This window comes from Eurytemora carolleeae, unplaced genomic scaffold (assembly GCF_000591075.1).
Source record: "Eurytemora carolleeae unplaced genomic scaffold, Eaff_2.0 scaffold442, whole genome shotgun sequence".
NCBI lineage: Eukaryota > Metazoa > Arthropoda > Copepoda > Calanoida > Temoridae > Eurytemora > Eurytemora carolleeae.
Window position 1 is genome coordinate 156884 of NW_019396383.1, and position 24818 is coordinate 181701.

A 24818-nucleotide genomic window follows, 5' to 3' on the forward strand; every position below is an offset into this window, starting at 1 on the left:
TCAATAGATTATTTATATAGATAATATATATATATATATATATATATCTATATATAAATTTGGCTATCTACCTGTCTACCTGTGTACCTGTCTACCTGTCTACATGTCTACCTGTTTACCTGTCTACCTGTATACTTGTCTACCTGTCTACCTGCATACTTGTCTACCTGTATACTTGTCTACCCGTCTACCTGTCTACCTGTATACTTGTCTACCTGTCTACCTGTCTACTTTTTAAATGTTCTTAAACAAAAAGAAAGTTAAAAACGTAATTTTTTGGCCTTTTTGGAATTATATCTATGATAGAAAAACTTTGCATTTGTACAGCTGTTCAGCTGCGTGAGAAAGCATAGCGCAGTTCAGAAGAGGAAAGCAGCAGCTTTAAAGGGACTGCTGGACGTAATTTTAAGTTACCTTACATTTACAAATGGTATGTCTGATTCACAGTAGTATCATATAAAACTCTGCGTGATCCTCGAGTAATTTGTGAGTTAAAAAAGTATTTTTGCGACTTAATGTAGAATTACGATATCGCGTAGTGTGAACTCAACACAGCAGACTTGAACCAAAATAATCTTTAGAAAAAAGCAATTATTATTTTAAACTTGCATTTAAACACTCTTCTTATAAAATAGAGCTCCCCTTAAAATTGTGTCTACTGTCCCTTTAAAGGTGGGACAGCTCGGTGGAGCAGCTGGCCTAGGTGTGCGGTCAACATAGTTCCTGTTCTAGCCCTACACAGGTAGACAGGTAACGTGAAAGTGTAAAAATGGAAGTCAAGAATCATTTTGTATTCATTTATAAAATATATAAAGTAGAGATACACAAAATTAGCTCTTTACAAGTACAGTTCAATTGCATGCCTTAACTTAAGTTCTGGCATCAATAGATTTGTACAAATATGTTGGGCTATAAGCAGAAAGATTTTCAAAATTCTTTTTTTAAAGATTTTGTATTACGTCAGATACCTGCTCTACCGTAAGGCTGAAATTTTTACCAAGCAGAATTAGTTTTCATTTCTAAATAATATCAATATAGGTAGATTCAAAGATAGAATATACGTAGATTCAAAGATGGAATATACGTAGAATCTAATTAAACAGAACATGCAGAACCAGCACAACTTAGCTCAACTACTTCAGGCTCATTTATAAATTTTTGTCTCAAACCGTTCTGAGAACTGGCACAACCACGGGAAGAAAAAATTTCATAAAATTCAGAATATCTACATAAATAAATGTATTTACATAATTTTCTCGTCTGTTTGTATCCAATCAACGTGAAAATGTTAAAACAGTTAAAAGCTATTATTGTTACAAGGATAAAAAATTAAGTAAAAAATGTGTTATACATCAAAATGGGTTTATACTTAAATCCATCTTTATTGAATTGAGACCAAAGAAATAATAATAAACATGATGTAGTCTTCTCTTCTTTGATATTGTACTGAAGGCCTAAATAGTACTATTAATAAAAAAAATCAACTTAACGGCAGTTAATCCTCATAAAACTATTATCAAGATTTCTTCCTACTGCACAAAGTACATAACATACATACATAAAAATTGGTTAGTTCAAATTTGTTTAGATATTTCGAATATATATATAAAGAAAAAAAGTATGCAAAGTTATGCAAAATAGGCGACATTGATAATTACTCATTACATAACATATTTATCATTTCAGCTAATACGTAATCATAATGTAAACTGTTACATTTCAGCTAATACGTAATCATAATGTAAACTGATATATTTCAGCTAATACGTAATAATAATGTAAACTGTTACATGTTTTTGTCTTTAAAATTATTTGAAATTAAGATGCGAGGGTTGGGACTACTCATGCTGTTCGCCCTTTTTGGGCTAGGGTACTGCAGACAGGTTATAATAATAATCATAAAAATAATAAAAATAAGAATAATAATAATAATAATAATAATAATAATAATAATAATAATAATAATAATAATAATAATAATAATAATAATAATAATAATAATAATAATAATAATAATAATAATAATAATAATAATAATAATAATAATGATGATAATAATAACAATAATAATAATAATAATAATTATAAGGTTGAAGTTGAGGATGTGACTGGGCGACAGTTTGAGGCGGCGGCGGAAACCGAAGATATTTTGGCTGTGTACTGGTGTAAGTAGATATATAATATAACCACGTCAAACTAAAGTAGATTCCATTGCAATCTGTTATAATTTAATCATAACTTCTCTTATTGTAGAGATTAATGAGAAGAAGAAAATGTTTTGAATTTATAATATATAACCGGATAAGTTTTTGTTTTCATACTTGTGCATAAAATCAAAATTATAGTAGCTACGAGGTCACAAAGTTCTTGCAGTAATGTCTCCTACTGTCTATTTGACAGTGATAGAGTGTGTCCCACTAATCATGATGGGTAAGTGTCGACTTTAAGGTCGGCTTTAAAGACTGTGTAAGCTATCTATGGACGAAGTGTGAAAAATTCGCAAGAATTTTGGATTCAAATTTTGCCATTTATAGATAGCTATTAAAGAACAATGACGATCTATAACTCGTCTTTCAACAGTTGTGTTTAGTGGATATCCTTGTAGCTTGTTTACAACAGTACATATTGATCTCACTTAATAGATTCTAGTACAATAGATGGCAACGTAGAATGTGTACACTCTCAGTACAGCTGTATTCTCACGTCACAGTTCGACAAAATTATTAATAATAGTGATAATTTTATTTAATCTTGGAAAACCTGTCAACTAATGTGAGTAGATTTTGTTTTCCTTGTTAAATTTGACACTTGTGACGTCGTGTATATTTGATCCATTTCTCTGTTGCCATCCTATTGTACTTGATAATCTATTTGGATCTCACTGAAAGGGGAATTTATTTGGTGTACTGTACCGTTTAGCCGTACGTCTTAAGCAGGGAGCGGAAACATCATGTGTGTGTGTCTGTAGTCTGTACCAAAAGAGTGTGTGGTAGTTTAAAGTACCAAAGGTGTGTACTGTAGGTATATAGAGTACATACGAATCTCGGTATTTGTACAGTCTAGGAGAATACATTTGTTTATTGTTAAGTAAAACCTTTTCACACCACTCTAAAGTTTGGAGTATTTTATTTATATTTTATCTTTCTCTATTCTATTCCGTATCTCCTTTATCATTACATTTTTTACATATTTCGAGAATTTCCGATTTTTTTTCATCCTATCTCTCCCCCCCACTCTCTTTTGTCCCTTTTTTACTACCCCTTCCTTCCCTTTCTTAATTCCCATTTTAAAATGTCAACCGTTTGCAAGTTATATATGGAATTTTTCTTTCTTTAATTATTGACTTCATTAATTTCCCTTTTTTCTTTTTTTTCATACGTTTATTTTTCAAAATTTAACACTAGGTAGCATGTATTACGTCTCAGGGTCCTTATATTACGATGTTAGTAGCTGAATTCGTTGAAGAACTAAAAAATAAAGATTTTTATAACAAATTCTTTGAACCTGTATGTACTGTAAGTACTTTATAGCGATTACATTGTTTACTATCCCTCCCTCGAATAATGCAAAACTAGAGTAAAGTGATACCTAGAAATCATGGATATGTAATAGAATGGATATATCATAGACAAGGTTTGATGTAATTTTATGGCTGGGCCCTGGACTTACAATTTGTCTTTGGTTTTTGTAAAGTTGATATTTGTCAAAGGAGTAAAGAAAAACATTTGAAGTCTTTAATATTTTGTAAAATATATCCTCTTTCTTTGTTTCATATAAATTGTCGTATATAATAAGATTTGAACAATCTTATTAATATTTTATACTTTGAATTTTAGACAAATTTCTCAATATCTCGGTCAATTCTTAAAGTACAAAAACGGCAGACCACATTTTGGAAATCTTAAAACAAGGCCTATTTGATGCTACCCAACTCTTTGGAGGCAAAATTATGTGGATAAGATTTTTAGCTACAGTATCTAATTTCATTGTAACTTGAGTTTTTTTTTAAATGTAGTAAAGTCTTAGAAAAGTGACTTAGAGTCCATTAACTTCTAATTTGAGGCCATTAACTATTTGGCATTTTCAGCAAACTATTAAAATTTGCCAATTTGGATATCCTGAATCATTATATCCAAAAAGAGAGGGTGGGGGGGGGGGGGGGTATAGCATCTTCCTCCTCTCTTTCCAAAACTTGCCCTTTCTAAGGTTTTCTTAAAAGCATCAAAAATGATTTTTGACCAGAAAAAGGAAGGATTTCTTTTATCTTATTTTACAACTGATGAGAAAATATTTGTGGTGTTAAATACTGCAGTCTTTCAATTATCGTACAGGGAAATTTTGATCTTTCTAAACATCCCTAGGAAAGATTTGACAGATTCTTTGCAAATAAAAATAAGCCTTAAAACTGAAGAGGGTTCAGAAAGATTTATCATTCATCAAAACATGATCTCCTGACGGAGAGAAATAGAGTCTAATCCCTAAATATTTGAACCCAAGTCCCATTATTTGATCCAACAAACTTCCATAGTTTGAAGAATTGCAGAGGTCCACGACACTAAGCTGCACTTATAGATATAAGAATTAGAAAATCAGAGTTTGCTGAAGTTTCATTTTTCAAATTTATCGTAGAAAATTTATTCTTGTGTTGCATAATCCCCTTATGATCCACCCCAACTTTTAACTAAGCATTTCCCATTGACCCTGAAGACCCTGGAAAGCACCCCAATAAAAATAATTCCCCATGAAGAATTATTTTCTAACACCCCCCCTTTCCTCTAAACTTGAGCTTGGGAACAATACTAATATATTCAAAATTGAACCGAATATAATTTGTGTAACCTAACCCCGCAATTCTTCATCATAATTTCTCAATCATCTTTAAAAAAATAAAAGTTAATATTTTTTTCTCTCTTGGCTCATATTAAAATTTAAATATTGGAAACCTGAAACCCATTTTTTAGAATACTTTTTTTGTTTGAAATTTTCAAAACTCTTCTCGAATTTTTCAATCAGTAAAACCTAACTTTTTTGTTTTGATATGAGAATTTCTGAAGTTTGCAAATCTTGTTTTAGCAATTTACACTTTCAACACTGATTTTTTATTTAATCTTTTGCCTTTCTACTAAAAAATTACCCTCCCCCCCCCCTCCGGAAACAAAGGTTGAAAAATGTGGGAACTGATTTACGATATTTCCCAGCTGTCCGGCTGCCCCCATCAGGAGAGGAAATAGAAGATTTGTTCGGAATTTTTTAAAATCTGCCAAAATATTTCATATCCTGAATTTTAGGGAATAATACTTATCAATTATTATCTAACAATTTGTGATGATAATGATTCGCCACAAAATAAAATAATTACAAAAAGATTGTTAAAAAAAATGATGATATAATGAGGATTGAATACCCCCTGTTTTCTCACAGTTTGACGTAAAGAAATAAATATGGATAACGAGGTCTCTGTCATACGCTACACGTGTCATAATATACATCTTCAAGAACCAGGGGGACAATTAACCCTTTCCAGGTTCGAGAGGGAGGGGATTTGGCGGATGGCCGGAGTACGGAGTATTCAACGGAGGTACACTTTGTCGGAGACGACTTTTGAAACAGGGTTACATTAGGGATATGGTTCACACCGTTATTTCATTGAAAACTCTTAAAATAGGATTTTTCAACACGCTGACTACAAAATATAGGGTTTGGAGTGCTGCTGACGCCCCTAAATATTTTCTATATAGCTGTTAGAATCTATTTAAATATATTTAGATTATCCTGGAACCGCTGTGTTTTCTTGTATTTTTCATAAAAACATATCTGTTTTTTTCCGAAATAGCTCGCTGTAACAAAGACGACATATAAATAAAAATTGCGGGTTTGCATGATCCATTCAAGGATATATAGTACTAGGCTTTTAGGCGCCCATCTTCTATTTAAATTGTGAACATGTTCTTTTTGTTTAAATTTTAAAACAAAGATGAAAAACGATTTGCGGATTAAAAAAAAAAATTTCGCGGATTTTCAAGAATTAAATTTTTTTTTACAAAATTAAAAACCTTTAAACACACTTTTTAAAAAAATTTTATCATTCATAAACCTTCCCTGTGGTCACGTGATGTCCGACAAAATTTTTTGGCCCGATCGGTTCAGCCGTTTTGACGTTTATTGGATACAAACAAACAGACAGACAAGCCAAATTTATATATGAAAAAAGTAATTATAAGTTGAAATAAGTATTAATCCATGCAAGCTACAACTGATTCAATGTTTGTAATGAAAAGATTATCAGAGTAAATTCATTTTGCATTCTCAACATGATGAAACACAAGACAAATGCATTTTAAGAGGAGTATTGTGACAAAAATAAGCCCCCCCCCCCGCCCCATTTAAACACCCCCCCGGGGGGGGGGGGGGTATTTTATGACGCATATAAAGGGGCAATAGACGTAACTTCAAGTAATCCTTCATTTACAGAGTGATTTGTCGGTATATAAACCCTTTAAACCTTTATCTGAATAACAATGAGGAAAATATCGTCAATTTCATCACTTGTATTTGCTGCATGAATCCGCAAATTAGAAATAATAAATTTTATTAATTTGGCTTCGACAAATGTTTAAAGGGATGTTTAAAGGGAACCTCTTTCAATCTAGGCTCACTCAAATCACGTGGACGGTCCCTCTAAAAACTCTTAGCCAAGAAATTGTTTATTTTTAGGAGTTACTTTGATTAGAGTAAATGACAAGAAATCCGCCAAAGTTCACGGAGTTAGAAACTTCCCAGCACTCTCACTAATCAGGTTTTTTTTCTAATAAAAAAAGGAACGGAATTGAGTCTTCGCAACAAACTCTGGTTTAATTATCCAAATAACTTTACAACCCAATGTTGTAGACCTTAGATATTTTAAACTATGAATTCTGGTAGATCAAATAATCTAATATTCAAATATCAAAGTTATACACAATCCGGTTGCAAAAATATAGGAATGGGAAAATTGAGTTTGTGACAAAGATTTAATTTCTTCAATGTGAAATTCTTCTACAAAAATTTCTTGTACCCCTGATTTTTTGTTGTTGATGGGTGAGTTTAATCTCTTAAACCCGAATGTTTTTATTAGAACCTTAAATTGGAAATTACCTCATCTCAGAATTCAGCTTACACATCATTTTTATAGAAACTCATGTCGTCATATTTTGACATATATATGCATTTTAGTTAAACTTTATGATATATCATTCATAACTAATCTATTAACAGTGCATCACTAATTCAGAATAGATTAATTAGATATACAACTAATCAATCTGAATGCTAATGATTATTCGATTTGCATGAAAATCAATTTTTAGACACGTGAATCAATTAATTTGAAGTATCCATTTAAAATCGACAGATCAATGAGTTTACAGTAAATCGAATTGATTTCATGAAAAACTCGATTGATCAAAATAGACAAATTTTTATTTTTGATCTACCTTCAAATTTATTTAACTAAATTAGTCAATTGTTTTAACAGAAATATCGACCTCTAATAAATTGATTAGCAATAGATCAAAAGATCAATTTCAGGCAAAAATCAATTACACATGGCTCTGTTTCAATCAATCAATTACACCAATCAATCAATCTATTTAGGTCTGGAGATATTTCCCAGTTTGAGGGTGATCTAACCGATCAGGATTCTATTCTAGACTTCCTAACTAACCTGGGAGCAACTGAGGAGGTGGGAAAGGTAAAACTATCATCAGATAAAATCCTATCATTGTATTCGATTTATCAAAATCTTTGTTAGAAATGAAGAAATAAGTGTGCTCATGCGCAGTTCAATTAATCTATCCTATTGAGTATTGACTAAACTTTTTCTTTTTGCAATTAGTATCTAAATAGTCTTTTTTTTTTGTCACGGTAGCACTTTTTTAAATAAACTGCAATCGAAAATTTTCAATTTTCTTTTATCTCCATCATTATGGCTCTCACAAAGGTTTAAGGCTACAACGTCGTTGTAAGTCTGGGTTTTTCATTTCGTTCGTTCAACGTTCGTGAACGACACATTTCGCTCGTTTTTTGATCGTTCAAAATAAGTTGATTTAGTTCGTTCTGAAAATTATCATTCATTTTCCATCTATTTCGTTCGTTTTCTCACTGAACGTTCATTCAGTAAAATCGTTCGTTATAACGAAAGTTATTTTCAAAATGTTATCCGAAAAAATGTTTGTTCAGAAAAAGCGATAGTTTTTTTTAAATATTTTGTAAAATTACGTTGGTCAAGTAAAAAACTATTTTAAATCTTTCGTTTTTGATATTTTTCGTTCGTTTTTTAAAAACGATAATTTTTTCATTCCTCTTAATGATCAATTTCGTCTGTTTATCGTTCGTTTTTTTCTAAAAGACACCCTTTTTTACGAAAAAATTCGTTCGTTCAAAAGTTTTAAATTTTAAGTTTTTAGTCTTTCGTGCAGGATTACTTGATAATGTGTGAACAGTCCCTTTAAATTTGTTTTCCCAGGTTCAGCAGGTGACAGCATCAGAGCTAGAACTCCTGGTTACGCAGAACCAGTTTGTAGCAGTCTTCTTTTGTAAGTTCGATCATTCAGCCAATGTTCTTTTGACAATGTTTTTCTGTAATGTAAAAGTTGACAATCTATCCATTTGTTGCGAATTGTCCCAAATTTTGTTCCAATTTGGTGACAAATATTCGCAATTTCTTTTTTGGACAGTAAGTTATTTATTAATAACAAAATGTTAAGAATTCTTTAATGTAGTATAATACTTATGAACAGTGTACACTGTACATTGTACAATGTACATTGTAGTGTGAATATCGTTCACTAGAAACATGTGTTCGAATAGTTAAAAGTTTATTTTGTAAACCCCTGTTATTGTTATTCTTTACTTGTTTTATTTTATTTTGTATTTCCCATACTACTAACCCTTTCCATGAAACTAACCTCTTTCGGCATTTCTAGAAGTTTTGACTAGTAATTAAAGGGACTGTGAGCGTAATTTCAAGTAACCCTCCATGCAAGATGTCAATCCCCGATTCACAACGGTTCCCTTGAAATCTTTATCTGCTCAATAATGTGGAAGATATTTTCGTTTTTATTTGTTTAAAAGAATTTCCTTCTTATAATTTCTATAGGTTTTCCTACACAGTTTTTAAAACTATAAACATACTTCATACTTGATCAGACAAAGTTCTTAAGGGTACTGTTGTGTTGTGAGCCAATCATTGCCATCTTTGCCAAGAGAATCTCTTGTAATTATGCAGTACAGTACAATACAGTCCCTTGAATATCTTTGCTCTAAAATCTGATGACTGGTCCTTGTGGGCGTATTGTTTAGTTTCCGGTAACAAAGGAACTGCAGGTATTGAGGCACTCACAAATCTTATCAATCTGGCGGAACCATTGGACATAAGGTATAGTTAAGTATAATTAAGTATAATTAAGTATAATTAAGGATAATTAGGTATAATTAAGGATAATTAAGTATAATTAAGTATAGTTAAGGATAATTAGGTATAATTAAGTATAATTAAGTATAATTAGGTATAATTAGGTAGAAATAAGTATAATTAAGTATAGTTAATGATAATTAAGTATAATTAAGTATAATTAAGCATACTTAATTGTAATTAAGTATAATTAAATATAATTAAGCATAATTTAGGATAATTAAGTATAATTAAGAATAATTAAGTGTAATTAAGTATGATTAAGTATAGTTAATGATAATTAAGTATAATTAAGTATAATTAAGTATAATTAAATATAATTAAGGATAATTAAGTATAATTAAGTATAATTAAGAATAATTAAGTGTAATTAAGTATGATTAAGTATAATTAAGTATAATTAATTACAATTAAGTTTATTTAAGTATTATTAAGTTACACATTCAGAACCTTTCTTCAAAAAACTAAAATTATCATAAATTAAGCAACCATGGAACGAACTATCCTTGGAAAGAATAAAAACGTTCTTTTCCTGATACTAAACGTCATATCTGAACGATCTTCTATCGTTAACGACCCTAAACGCTTTTAAACAATCGTTAATAAAAGACGGAACGAGTTCTGAATTTGAAAATCTATTTCCTAGGGTAGTTTGCATCAACGATTTAGCACTGGTGGCCGAATACAGCCTTGGGGAACTCCCTGCTTTGGTTTACTATAGACACACTATTCCAATCCTTTACCAAGGTATTCATTATTGATTAGTAATTAATTATATAAAGATTTAATCTTATAATAGGCATGAAATCTATATATATATTAATAATTTGCTTGTCTGTCTATCTGTTTGTTTGTAACCAATAAACATCAAAACGGCTGAACCAATTGGGCCCAAATTTGGTTTATTTGCGGAACCTCATATGACCCCAGGGGAGGTTTATGAATGATCAAAACTTCAAAAGTTAGCCTCCAACAAAATTCGATTTTCATTAAATTCTGAAAATCCGCCAATTTTGTTTTATAAAATCTGAGAATTTTTTTGTATTGTTTTACAATTTATAGAAAGAGAAAATGTTCACAATTAAAAAAGAAGATCGGCGCGAAGCGAAACGCTCTGAAAGTATCTAAAATTTTATACTTTGTTATTTTTATTATTCTCAATTTTTTTTGACTAGGTGACATCGATGAGGAAGGAGATATACTAGAGTGGTTGGTTCAAAACAGGTAATTCAAATTGTTTTACGAAAAAAAACCCAATTTATAAAAACAAAAAAGAAGTTTTAGAACATCAAATTGTCCTTTGAACATAGATTAAGATACAGATGTCACTTAATATTTTTATATTTTTTACCATATTGAGATGTTTTTTTTTCCATATCATAAGTGTAAACATGGATTTTCAACAATTTTGATTAATCCATCAATTGACTTGAATAAATTGTACGGTGATATAAAAAAAAATCCAGAAAAAAAATAGAAAGACGACTTTTAGACTTTAAATAGTCCAGAGAACATGAGACACGGCAATTGAGCAGTGTAAACAGACCCATTTCACTTAATTAGTGATTTTTTAAGTAGATACATAATAAAACTATTTGATTGGTCATCATCAAGGACACTTTAAATGTCGTCTACCTACTCCATTGTTTTCTGCTTCTCCCTATATTATGTTTAGACATTCTGGAGAAGAGGGTGATCAGATAGAAGAGGTTGATATTAACAGCCTCGAGGCCATGATTTCAGCAGTAGAGAACATCGCCGTGCTTTTCTGTAAGCAATTCATATGAATGAATGATGGATAGATAGATAGATAGATAGATATAAAACTGAGAAGCTGCTCTGATTATTGCTTTATAGATAGATATTTTTTTGTTAGTTTTTTATAATTTGAATTTATGTTTAATATACAGGGTTACCCACAAAGAATGTAACTTTAATGACGACCTATAACTCTGAAAAAAGCGATCTAAGGGTACAATTTGATTATTTGCCAATAATATAGTATTTTTTGCCATGAATATAGCGCTCATAGAAAGAAACAAGTTTACAGCTGCAAGGAACCATCAATGTAAAAAAGTCGTCTCTGAAGTCTTATTTTTTGCCAGTATATCATGTGCTATGTAGTATATATTGTATGTGTAAGTCTGTTTTTATGACAGTTAAAACAACGTTAGAACACCTGGAGGCGGAAAATTAAGAGAATAATGTTAAACGAAACTCCCGAGTCTAATTTTTGGTGTAAACTGTATATAGTAATGTAGACTTTAATCTAAGAAATCATAAAACAAAGAATGTGGAGAAACCATATCAAATTATATAAAAAAATAAAAACGACTTTTTTATTTGAGTTTTGATTTTTTAAAAGCTTTGTTTTCGAATTACAAGTTTATAAGTAATCAAAGAGAAACTTTTTTTAATTGACGTGACAGCTTCTCTTTGTTTCCATGTTTATGTGGATCCATGCTGTTCAACAGGTTGATTTTAATCAAAATTGAAATAGAAATTCGTCTTCATTGTATTGCTATAATCGCCTACCACCGTTTTATTTCTTATTAAAAACATTGATATCTACTAAACTGCCTGACCCCATTCATCAAACCGGGTTTCCGATACTGGGTTTCATTACGATACTCTTTCTTAAGTTTCGCGCTCAGGGAAGCTTTGTTAAAATTTAAGTTTTTTCTAATTTAACCCATTTTATCTGCAGATGACAGTAAATCAAGAAGAACTGATCAAATTCTTGAAAACTTGGAGAAAATTGATGATGACTGCGACACAAGGTGAGCTGGGTCATTAAACATTTTTTAATGGAATCTATTAATATATAAATTTATTTTTTATGTCTGGGTGTTTGTTTGTTTGTTTGTATCCATTAAACAGTTAAGTTATTGTGCTAATTGATGAATTTTCAACTTATAAATTCTTTCCAAATCTCCAATGAAAGCAGGTTTTTTTTTGATGGACAAAGAAAAGAGAGTGGCATGGAAACCAACATTTAAAAGCCAATATATGGTTATTGATTTCAAAACCTTGTAACTAAAATGGATGATAAGATAAAAAACAAACGATTATTATTTGATTGGCTGATTTATTTACTGCTTTTAGGGGTGTTCACTTTGTGAAAATCTCGAGTACTGGAGGAAAATTTGGAGTTTCGAGCACACCTACTCTTGTATTCTTTAAAAATAAAGCTCCACAATTTTACTCAGGTATAGTTTTTTTATAATAGATGACATTTTTTAAGGAATTTATTTTTTATCGCAACCTCAAATGTTCTAATACCTATACCTTTGTGACTTGATGTTGTAAATCTTTTGATATGTCAAACTTAGACTATGTCATTCATAATTCACAGATTTCATAGACATCGGGCTGCAGAGATATAGGAATTAAAAATCAAAAGTTTTTAGACAAAAACTGAGTTCCTTGACTAAACTTTGCATTCTGCATACTTTTAAACAGAACCGGACTAAAATTCAAAATAGTGTTAACAGCATTCTCTCTTTCTCTAATCCTGTTTACCCCTTCTTTAATAATCTCTTATTTTACATCTGTTTTCAACATTTTATACGGCATCAATTTTTAGACNATGTTAAATGTTAATCTCACCCCTCATACATTGAAGCACGAAGATTTTCTTGAAAAAGGGAAACTGAGCTGAGATGTAGGGTAGGAGGAGGGGGGGGGGCACATTATTTGGGAAGAGACGAAAAGTAATGAGGGTAAGAGGGTTTACGCATGAAAATGGGAACAAAGGGGGGGGGGCGGTAACACTACGATTGAATTAGGAGATTTTTAGATGAAAATATTTTGGGAACGAGCATAGAGAGGTGGGGGAAATGAAGGGAAAAAAGGAAGGGAATGGAAAAGTGGAAAATGAAAAAGACAGCCGGAAAAAGAAGTCAGGAAAAGAAAGGATTTGAGGACAGAGAATAAATAAAAGGAGTGGAGGAAAGAGTGGTAATGAAAAGGAGTGAAGGAAAGAGAGTGAATGAAACAAAATTAGTAAAGTATAAAGCAGAGGAAAGGGGGAGAGGGGAGAAATATTTTAAGGTGTAGAAAAGAGGGAAAAGGAAGGACTGAGAGGAAGAAATAGTAGATGAGTATCCTCCTTGTATAAGGGTGTAAACTGTAAATAGTAGTGGAGTAGATGAGTATCCTCATTGTATAAGTGTGTAAACTGTAAATAGTAGAGGAGTAGATGAGTATCCTCCTTGTATAAGGATATAAACTGTAAATAGTAGAGGAGTAGATGAGTATCCGTCTTGTATAAGGGTATAAACTGTAAATAGTAGAAGAGTAGATGAGTATCCTCCTTGTATAAGGTGTAAACTGTAAATATTAGAGGAGTAGATGAGTATCCTCCTTGTATAAGGTGTAAACTGTAAATAGTAGAGGAGTAGATGAGTATCCTCCTTGTATAAGGGTGTAAACTGTAAATGTTTAAAATGTTTATGGATCCCTTTAATCCGCTTATAGTCATAACACCCAACACCCCCTCCTTTACTGTTACAGTTCCCCCCTTCTCCTTTATTATTACAGCCTCCCCCCTTCTCATTTCCTGTTACAGCCTCCCCCCTTCTCCTTTACTATTAAAAGAGCATGTCATTTTATAAATGTTTCAATCTTGATTGAAAAATGAGAAAATGTTCAGTGACAAAAATGTTGGTGATAAAAAAAGTTGTATTTAGATAAAATATAAGATAATATTTATAAAGAAAATATTGAATTAAAAGGAGACAGCCTTTATATTTCTACTCGATTTTAAGGAGACCATATATTTCACTGATTCCCTGAATACACTATGATTTCGTTATATTTTGTATTCCTAGAAAAAGGCAATATTGCATTAGATTCGAGGTTCCGACATTGGTTTGAATAAATTAAAAAAACGAAATTTTCTCGCTGAGAAAAAGCTAATTGTAAAGCATCTAACTTTTAATGAGTGGCATGTACAATTCACAACGATACCCTTTAAACCTTTGTTTCAGCAACAACGACAGAAAATCCTAATTTATTGAGTTCTGGAAAGATTAAATTAATAGACCCATTCTCCTGGCTTTCGCGCAAAAATTCCAAGAATTCCAAATATTTTAAGTCAAACGCAGTTTTTATAATTTCGAATAAAAACATTTATTTTTTCTTATTAAGAAACTGAGTTTTTGCCACAAACTCAAATTTTCTAATCCGGATCCTGGATACTCTTTGCAACCTTATGGTGCAATGCGTTGATATTTCAAACATGGATGATTTTATCTAATAGAATACATAGTTTGAAATAGCAAAGGTATCTTGGATATTTGGTTCCAAAAATATTGGGATTGCTAAATTAGAGTTTGTGGTAAATACTAACTTTTAAACTAAATAGTCATACTTTTATATCATGAAGCTTGCTAAATATAAATTACAAACGTTTCTGCGGATTAAATAGACTGGGGCCTTATTTTTAAGCTAAAAATATAAGCAAATCTTTGTCATCCAATTAAAGACACAGATTTAAAGAGAATCTACAATTACTTTAAAATCATAAAATGTTTATTCTTGAAATATTTAGGAAATCTTATGGATGAAGAAGAGGTTCTACAGTGGATTCTTGCTTATGTAGAATCAGCTGAAATTGAGGAAATGTCGTCCTCCCTTCTTGGCAAAATAATCCGCGAAACTAAACATGTAGTTGTCGTCTTCTGTAAGTATATTGCCTACGCCATTATTGCGCTGACCCACACCTGTTATCTAATTAAAAACTATTCTCCTGATAATCTTAAACAATTTTTACCTCCACAAAATGTTCGTGGAATGGCTTATGAGACGTAAAATATGCATTATTTAATGTTTTCGTAAATTTTTCATGTTTTGCAAATTTTGATAAATCTCTCAGTTTCCCATGGTTTAAGTAAGTGGGATTACCCGGCCATGGACACAACCAAACAGGATAGGATTTTCATTGTTAAATTATAAAATAATTCTTATGCTGTTTTTGTAATCAGGCAATATTTGATCTATCAATGACTTTAATTGATAAAAATATGTTTTCCTATCCTTTTTTATTATATAAAATTTGAGCTGAGCGGAAAAGGGTTAAGTGGTTGTTGCACAACAAGGGAGGAAGAATTTAAGAATTTACGGGAATGCTTACATTTTCTCAAATTATTTACATTATTGAGAGTTAAAACTTTAAGCAGTCTTGAAATGTGTTTTGAATGACGGCAAAACTAAACTATTTATGAATGAATTGATTCTGTGCCGCAGGATAGAAATCTTAAAAAAGACAAAAACATTTCTTAACCTAATCTTGACGTAAAACTAATTTTTTTAAAGTTAAAAAGTTTCTAATCTGAGGCACAAATGTAAGCTTTTTATATTTGTAAATATTTAATAAATGTTTTTGTTTTAATAAAGATTTCTATCCGACTTTTTTTGGTAGAGATAAATTAAGAACTTACAGAGCATATTTTTAACATAGATTTCAACAAATAATTTTCCAATCTTGAGACAAACTTTCCATATTGAACTAAGGAAAAATAACAAACAAAAAAACAAAATTTTCAAAATCATTTAATATTTATAGAGAGAGAAGACTAGAGAAAAGTTTAAATATTAAACAATTTTTTAATATTTAAGAAAATAAAAAGAAAAAGAAAGTTAAGATGAAATATGCTACAATGAAACCCTTAATAACGAATACATCGGAAGAAATTATTAAATGTCGTATTGACAATTTTTCAATGATTTTTATACTATATTACGTAAATTTCAGTATTTGCGAAAATGAATAAATAGCCATGAATATGCGGGAACATTTTTTAAGAGTTCCATATAATCATTTAATTAAAAAAACTAAATATCTGCAACATTCCATTATCAGAAAGTAAAGAATACGACATTTGATGAATTCTTTCGATGTAATCGTTATTAAGGGTTTCACTGTATAAAAAAAATATGGATACAAGAAAAGAGTAAAAGAAAAAGGTACAAATAGAAAAATCAAAAGAATACAATTGACGGAAAAGAGAAGAGCATAAAAAAAATACAAAAAAGTAAAGAAACTTAAACTGCCGCAGGAAATAAGAAGAAAAAATAAAAAGATGGATATTTCATAAACAAAATTATTCAGTTTTATACTTGATTTNCAGATTAATACAGTTGGTCACATTAAACTCTGTAATGGGCCGGTAAGGCGAAGATTTTAGATAGTAAAATGAACATGAAACACAGGAACTGTGTGCAGTTCACACTTTACCAAAAAAATTGGTAAAAAGAAAATTGGTTCATGACGACATAAAATTGCTAAAATATAGATTTCCTGTTCCACCGTTTTATGAGTCTCACTGTACTATAAACAAAATGCTTGAGATTGATCCCGTCGTTTTGAATTATGTACTACTTTTTGTTTATCTTTATTTTCATTAATAAAGAATACCTTTAAATGTTTCAAGAAAAAAAAATTGAAATACATTTCGTTTAATTTCAATGTTATATTCTTATTATAGAAAGTTTTAGTTCTGTTTTGAGGAAAACCTTTTCATACTTAGTAATGGATAAATTGAATCAATGCAAAAACATTTCATAAATCGCTACACTATAAAAGAAAAGTTTCATTGACAAAAGTTTAATTCTCATCATAAATTCTTTATTAGTCAGGTTAAAATAATACAATATATACAAAGAGACCTATTAACTCTATCTTTTGTACATTTGACGTTATTATAAAGAAAATGGTTTCACCATGCAGTAGCTTGAACAAATACTTATCAAATTGCTATGTTTCATGTGCATTGCACTATCTAAAGTCAGGCATTTTGTATTTCACACTTTCATTGATCTCATCACTGTTCATCTACATAAGAAAACTCTTAGCTCATACTCGTATATATTGTATATATATATAATATATATACAATATATACGTTAGCTATACCTGGCCAAACGGCTGAACCAAATTGGATGATTTTTTTTGGGAAACCCATGGGTCAACATAGGCTAAACAATCAAACAATCCCATTTTTTACTTCTTCAAAATTAATTTCTCTTTCATTAAAATTCATTTTTTTCAAAATTCATTTTTTTAATTTGTACGGCAACACAGCTGGCACTCCCTCAGCTAGTTATCCTGAAAATATTGATTATCTTAATATCATAGATAAAAGAGGAGAAAGAGAAGTAATTGAATTGCTGGATATTCTTGAGAATATTGATGATGATCTTGATAGACTTGGAATATCAATGGTCAAGGTATAAGTAAACACAATTTATCCCTCTCCCCCTCTCACTTTCAGTTGAGGAACGACTTTTAAAGGGAGTGATTAGCTTGACATGGTAATTCAGCTGAGCCATGTGACTGTTGTATTTTCAAAATAAAGCCTCCAGAATGGACAATCCAGGACGATTCTAAAGATCGAATTTGCGCTCTTGCTTAACATATATACACCGTATAAATGTCTTATAGGTCTGAAATGAATTCTATTGAATTTCTCTACAATACTGCACTCAGTTCAGTTCAACTACCATGCCTAACCGGTCGGTGGTCACTCCCTTTAAGCATGTCTTTGATCTCTAATCATTGGTTACATATTTAAACATATTCATAGTTCTAAATTCCAGGGAACAAAGGTATAATAGATTGCATCATTACTTTAAATTGTACAAATTGTATTTGGAGATAATTTAATATTTTATGGGACGCGTTTTGTATCTAATGACAAAGTGTGTATTAAAAAAAGTGCGTGACATGTTACTTTTCCAGAATGTCGTGTATCTTCTTGGTATAGTCAATTATCAAAACATGATATTTATTGGACAGTAAAACATTTTGCTTTTATTAAAAAAATTGAAATCTGAAGATGATGCTTTTACCTCTGCGTATTTTGAAGCAGACCACATTTTAGAAATGCTAAAATGCTAAAACTTTGGGTATTTACTATATAGTCTACATACATATCTAGGTAAGTGATTCTGGAGAACTAAGAAAGTGGAGAGTGCAGTCAATTCAAGTTTATCTGTTCAAATATGGTGTACCTTCAGGTACAGATTCAATTCAAATATGGTGTACCTTCAGGTACAGATTCAATTCAAATATGGTGCACCTTCAGGTACAGATTCAATTCATATATGGTGTACCATCAGGTACAGATTCAATTCAAATAACAAGGGTCCTGCCAATACAATTCACATCAAGGGTCCTACCAATACAATTCATATCAAGGGTCCTACCAATACAATTCAAATCAAGGGTCCAACCAATACAATTCAAATCAAGGGTCCTACCAATACAATTCAAATCAAGTTTCCTACCAATACAATTCATATCAAGGTTCCTACCAATACAATACAAATCAAGGTTCCTACCAATACAATTCAAATCAAGGTTCCTACCAATACAATTCAAATCAAGGGTCCTACCAATACAATTCAAATCAAGGTTCCTACCAATGCAATACAAATCATGGTTCCTACAAATACAATTCAAATCAAGGGTCCTACCAATACAATTCAAATCAAGGGTTCTACCAATACAATTCAAATCAAGGTTCCTACCAATACAACTTATATCAAGGTTCCTACCAATACAATTCAAATCAAGGGTCCCACCAATACAATTCATATCAAGGGACCTACCAATACAATTCAAATCAAGGGTCCTACCAATACAATTAAAATCAATGTTCTTACCAATGCAATTCAAATCAAGGTTCCTACCAATACAACTTATATCAAGGGTCCTACCAATACAATTCATATCAAGGTTCCTACCAATACAATTCAAATCAAGGTTCCTACCAATACAATTCAAATCAAGGTTCCTACCAATACAATTCAAATCATGGTTCCTACCAATACAATTCAAATCAAGGGTTCTACCAATACAATTCAAATCATGGTTCCTACCAATACAATTCAAATCAAGGGTCCTACCAATACAATTCAAATCAAGGGTCCTACCAATACAATTCAAATAAGGGTCCTACTCCTACCATTACACTTTTAGCGCAAAATCCTGTATTTTTAAAACTATAGAAGTCAAGGAAGTTAAGAAATAGTATTCAAGGCCAAAGAAATAAAATTGTGATGATAAGATCTTACTTAGAACGTCGACAGTAAGAAATTAGAGATGTAATCCTGAAGTAGAATCTAAACACTTTTTTTTTAGATATTTCCTATTTTATTAGTTTTTAAATTGATATGAACTACCCTACCAATAAAAGATACCGTATTGTTCACTATGCTGTAAAAACAGATGCTGGAACTAACTGAAATCTAAGTGCATTTGTTTAATTTTCACAACTTCTGGTTTTGACAAAAGACTATTCGAATAAAAAGCACGGGGGAAATGAATCAGCTGATTTGTACTATGTACAGTGTACACTGGCGACCTCGGGTCTGATCGGTCCCTCCTAGCTTGGGTTAGGAAAATGGCTGGAGAGGATGGAGATCTTCTAGAGGCAAGTATATTAAAGAGTTATTATAATTGGATATTATTGGATAATATTGGACAATATTGAACGACATCTGACATTATTGGAAATTATTGGAAAATCCTAAAAAAAATTTAACCGACTATTAAATTGTTCTGGACTTTATATATTTGACATCGGTTTGTTTGCAAAGATATTGGACATTATTGGAAAATATTGGACATTTTTGGACAATATTGGACATTGTTGGACAATATTGGACATTATTGGACAATTTTAGTAATTATTGGACAAATTGGACAATATTTGACATTGTTGGAGATTATTGGACATTATTGGACATTTTTGGACAATATTGGACATTTTTGGACCATATTTGTCATGATTGGACAATATTGGACCTTATTGGACATATTGGGCAATAAAGGACATTATAGGCTTTACTGGATAATATTGGACAGTATTGGACATTATTGGACAATATTGAACATTATTGGACAATATTGAACATTATTGGACAATATTGAACATTATTGGACAATATTGACAATATTTGAGATTATTGTACAATATTGGACATTAATGGACAATATTCACATTATTGGACAATATTGAACATTATTGGACAATATTGAACATTATTGGACAATATTGAACATTATTGGACAATATTTGAGATTATTGTACAATATTGGACATTAATGGACAATATTCGACAATATTAGACAATATTGGACAATATTCGACAATATTGGACAATATTAGACAATATTGAACAATTTTAGACAACATAGGAATCGTCCTACTATAGGTTGACCGTGTTGGCCTAGGGATGCTGATCCAGGGAGAATTAGGTCAGGGGCACAGTTGGCCAGATGATAGAACTCTTTCAATTCTTTTTTGTAAGTTTTCTTTTTACATACATTTATTTTATATAATATGAAAATTAAATATTTTATAAAACCCTTTATTACACTTGTATGCACACCACAACATCATAATTCAAGAACACCTTTTTTCATGGTTTTATTTAATCTTACGTAATTAATTATTGATAAAATTTTTATCTTTTCGCTTAGTTTTTTAGTAATTATTTTACAATATTTCCATCAAGCTTTCTTTTCACCAGATTATATTTTTCTTAAATTCTAGATCGTAAAGGGGAGAGTCAGTCCTCAAGGGCTGTGAAAAGTTTAGAGAATATTGCGGGACAGGCCAGAAAGAAGGGTGTGCTTTTTGTCAAGGTTTTTATCTTAAATTAATTTTTAATTCAAAAACGCTTTTTTTGGTCGTACTTTTTTCTACAACATGTTTTACAGATATTGAAGATGAATCACCAATTTTGGGGACCCTGGTATTAATGGTTTAAAAAATATTGGGGGGGGGGGGGGGAAATAATAGAATTAATAGAGCCTTGAAACTGTAGTTACGTCTGATTTTGGACCTACAAATTTACTTGATTTATACGATTTTTATAATATGAAAGTGTCTTTTTCTAAGTGTATGCCTTTTATAGTATCAATCTTAGCTGTCCACTGTTGCTCTAAATTAAAGCTGCCATTTTCCTTTGTAAAACATATTTTGATCTTTGCGGATTTTTCTGTTTTTATTTTGCGCATTTTTCAGAAAACTAAATTTTGACTTTTCTCTCCGGGGAAAACTTGCTTCTATTACCAGCCAACCTTCCCTGTAATGTTTTCTCATGTAATTAAACTTTTCAACCTTCAGAACAGGGTGTCCCAATAAACATAGGAATTCAGTGACGAATTAGATATCGTCTTTGTTATGAATTAGCATTGTAATACCTCATTTCAAAAGCGATAATATAATTATGTCTGCTAGAGTTTATTTATGAAAACGGTAAATGGTTGTAAAGATGTGTCTATAATGTCTCCGCAAGATGAACAGTGAATACTGACATGTTTACTCTGTTTGTATACTGCAATTTTCTTGTTTTACTAAGTACAACAGTATGCAGTCAAAACATAAACAAACAAACTATAAACATAGCAGACAAAAATTTTACGGATCACAGCTTTCTCAGTAGATATCACTAAACTAAATCTAAGAATTATTTAAAATGACGATATCGAATTCGTCACTGAATTCCCATGTTTATTGGGACACCCTGTATCAATATTATTTGTTTAGATTAGTAACGAAGAAGAAATGAAGAGTCGAGGAATTGTAACACCGCCAGAGCTTGTTATCATAAGGCAAAAGAAAACTATATTTAAGCAAAATAATTTTAATATTTCATATTTTGAGGGTTTACATCCTCAGTATTATTTGTATTTGCAAATCTCATGCTCACAGATCTGCGAACTAAGAAGACGACATTTAATCAATCTTATTATAGTTGATTCTGTTATAAACCAAATAGTTTTACCACCTTAAAATTAACTTTTTCATTTAAACGGTTCTGTGCTCACTTCAAAATTGTTCTGTTTCGTGTTCATTGGATTATATATATTATATATATATCAACATATTCGAGTCATATTAAGTCGTCTTCCTATTCAACAGTTTTATATGTCTTACTGTATATGATACTATTATTATTATAAAGATTTATTCACACACAAAGATATAAATACATATATAAATGGTGTAGTTTAAATTTGTTTAAATAATTTTTTTTTGAAAATACAGGTTTCCAAAAGAAAAGAGAAAAAATATGCATAATTATGCACAAACAGAAAACATTGATTTTTGACAATTAAGAACTTTTTAGAGCTACGAAAAGTCTGTGTCGATGGCTTAAACATAAAGGAATATTTTCGAAATTGCGCGGGAATAAAAGTGCAACGAAAAATCGTCAACACTTTATTAACATAGAAGCCGACCATTTACAGACTTTTTACCAAATGAGCAAAATCGAAGTTCATGATAATTTTTTTCAATGACCAGAAACGGAATCCCTGACCTTTACAATGGAGATCTGAGAATGGAGGTAAAATAGAAATATATTTTATCAATATTTAAATCTTTTTATTCAAATTGAAATTTTAGGACGAGGCTTTGAATTGGATGTTAAAGCAGTCTAAAGATGATACAATTGAGAAGGTGAGCTATGCTGTACAGTGTACAGAATGCAATGTATTGGATAATGTACTGCATCTAAACCTCTACATTTTAGTTTTAAAAAACTGAATGTTTTTCATCTGAAGATTTTTAAATCTTTATAATGTAAAGTTTAATAAGACAAGTAGTAAGTGGTAAGTCAAAAAAAACTAAAGAAATTATTTTTTTTATTAAAAATGTGCTTCAGAGTTCTCCAAAAAGAATGCGAACTCAGAGACGACTGTACGGATTCTTAAACGTAATTTTACTGTAATTGGTCGTATCTATCTACAGCGCTAAACTATATGAAAGAATATATCAAAGACCGGAAACCAAATGACAAATCCATAGTTTTCTCCCCCTATTTCAAATTGCGCATGTATACTTCAGAAAAAAATTTCAAGTTCAAATAACGACGATATCTTCTACATTTTTTATCAGAGAAAGGTTTTAAGGTTGTACTGTCGTGAATCGAGTATGCCTCTCTTTAAAAGAAGGGTCTACTTGAAACGACAGTCCTTTTACTGGTTGCAAATCTTAGCAATAATCCACCAAAATAATTTCTAATATCGACTCCGTTTCAGAAATCACTGTCACGAATGATTTATTTCTCACTTTTTATCTCTCGTCAGAGAAATATTTCAAGAGTGAAATATTTCATGAGTGAAATATTTCAAGAGTGAAATATTTCCAAATTTTTAAAGATTTTTTAAAAAGCAATATTGCTCAACTAGGTAAATGGAAGAATGCTTAACAGTCTGATTGAAGGGAACCTGCCTGTTCTTTGCTTGTTTTGTAAGTAGAAATTAAACTTCTTGAAATAGAACAAAAACAATTGTTTTTAAAGGGCGTGCACAGGGGGGGGGGGCAGGGTACAGTGCCACCTAGAACTGAAAATAGGGGGGTGGCGTAGCCCCCTAGAACTCAAAGCTATAACACTTCTCCAGTGAAGCGTATAAAAAAATTAGTTTGCTGTTTTTTTCTGCTAGTTTTGTTTGGAGGAGAAATAAAGTATAGTACTTGCAAGGTAATAGGACTGAATGAGTATCTTTAATGTATCCAAGAAACCAAATGTTTAGAATTTACAGTTCAAATTCCACCCCCCCCCCCAGGGGCGCATATTTAGCACCCCCCTAGATTTATTTGTGTGTACGCCGTTGTTGTTTTTTTGATAAAAAAATATTTAAGAAATTAAAAAAATAATAATAAATATGTTTCAGACTTTTAACCATCAGATGGAATAAATAAAATCTAGAAATGTCGTAAGATAATGTAAAATAATAAACACCCTTTTTATTTGGAGATGAATAAGACTATCTTCAAAAATGTTTTCCCTTTCTCTGCTAATAAAAAATTAAATATTGTTTTTTTTCCTTTTTTTACGAACATTAAGTCCAACACACGTCTTGTTGAAAATAATAAAAGTTTAATTAATTTAAAAAAAAGGTTCTAGGATTTAAAAATAGAACCAACAAAAATGCCTTCTTCAATAATGGCGCTTTCTCCCATTATTAAATTAAAAATAAAACTCTTACTTAAATTCTACTATGTATTACAGATGATCCATCTACTTTGTGGGCAGAGTCAGCTCTTGCCGATCTTGAAGGGATTGATGACGATCTTGACGATCATAAAATTATCTTTGTTAAAATGTCTGACGTCAGAGAAGGAAGGTATAGTAAAAGAGATTGTAAACCTCATTTGATTGAAGTGACATCATATTCACAACAGTATCCTTTAAACCTAAGTCAGTATTCTTTAGACCTAAGACAGAATCCTTTAAACCTAGGACAGTATCCTTTAAACCTAGGACAGTATCCTTTAAACCTAAGACAGTATCCTTTAAACCTAAGACAGTATCCTTTAAACCTAAGACAGTATCCTTTAAACCT

General features: G+C 30.9%; 1 protein-coding gene and 1 long non-coding RNA gene across 2 annotated transcripts in view; both read left to right on the top strand.

Annotated features, from left to right (window-relative positions):
* Window positions 1–686: 686 nt before the first annotated feature.
* LOC111702136 (uncharacterized) lies at window positions 687–2169 on the top strand. Its single transcript, XR_002765365.1, has 3 exons — window positions 687–750; window positions 1824–1883; window positions 2090–2169. It is a non-coding gene; the product is annotated as an uncharacterized LOC111702136 (long non-coding RNA).
* A 257-nt stretch (window positions 2170–2426) lies between these two features.
* LOC111702144 (uncharacterized) overlaps window positions 2427–24818 on the top strand; it is a gene marked incomplete in the record, with an annotated part of 47363 nt that continues 24971 nt past the window's right edge. Inside the window, 21 exon segments of the mRNA XM_023473723.1 lie at window positions 2427–2430; window positions 6715–6796; window positions 7633–7729; window positions 8504–8573; window positions 9340–9415; window positions 10098–10198; window positions 10627–10675; window positions 11127–11221; window positions 12159–12231; window positions 12557–12660; window positions 15006–15137; window positions 17592–17683; window positions 18394–18472; window positions 19808–19890; window positions 20675–20765; window positions 21016–21107; window positions 22015–22079; window positions 22774–22816; window positions 22876–22929; window positions 23661–23721; window positions 24485–24599. Of these exon segments, the coding sequence (XP_023329491.1) occupies window positions 2427–2430; window positions 6715–6796; window positions 7633–7729; window positions 8504–8573; window positions 9340–9415; window positions 10098–10198; window positions 10627–10675; window positions 11127–11221; window positions 12159–12231; window positions 12557–12660; window positions 15006–15137; window positions 17592–17683; window positions 18394–18472; window positions 19808–19890; window positions 20675–20765; window positions 21016–21107; window positions 22015–22079; window positions 22774–22816; window positions 22876–22929; window positions 23661–23721; window positions 24485–24599 (1658 nt within the window).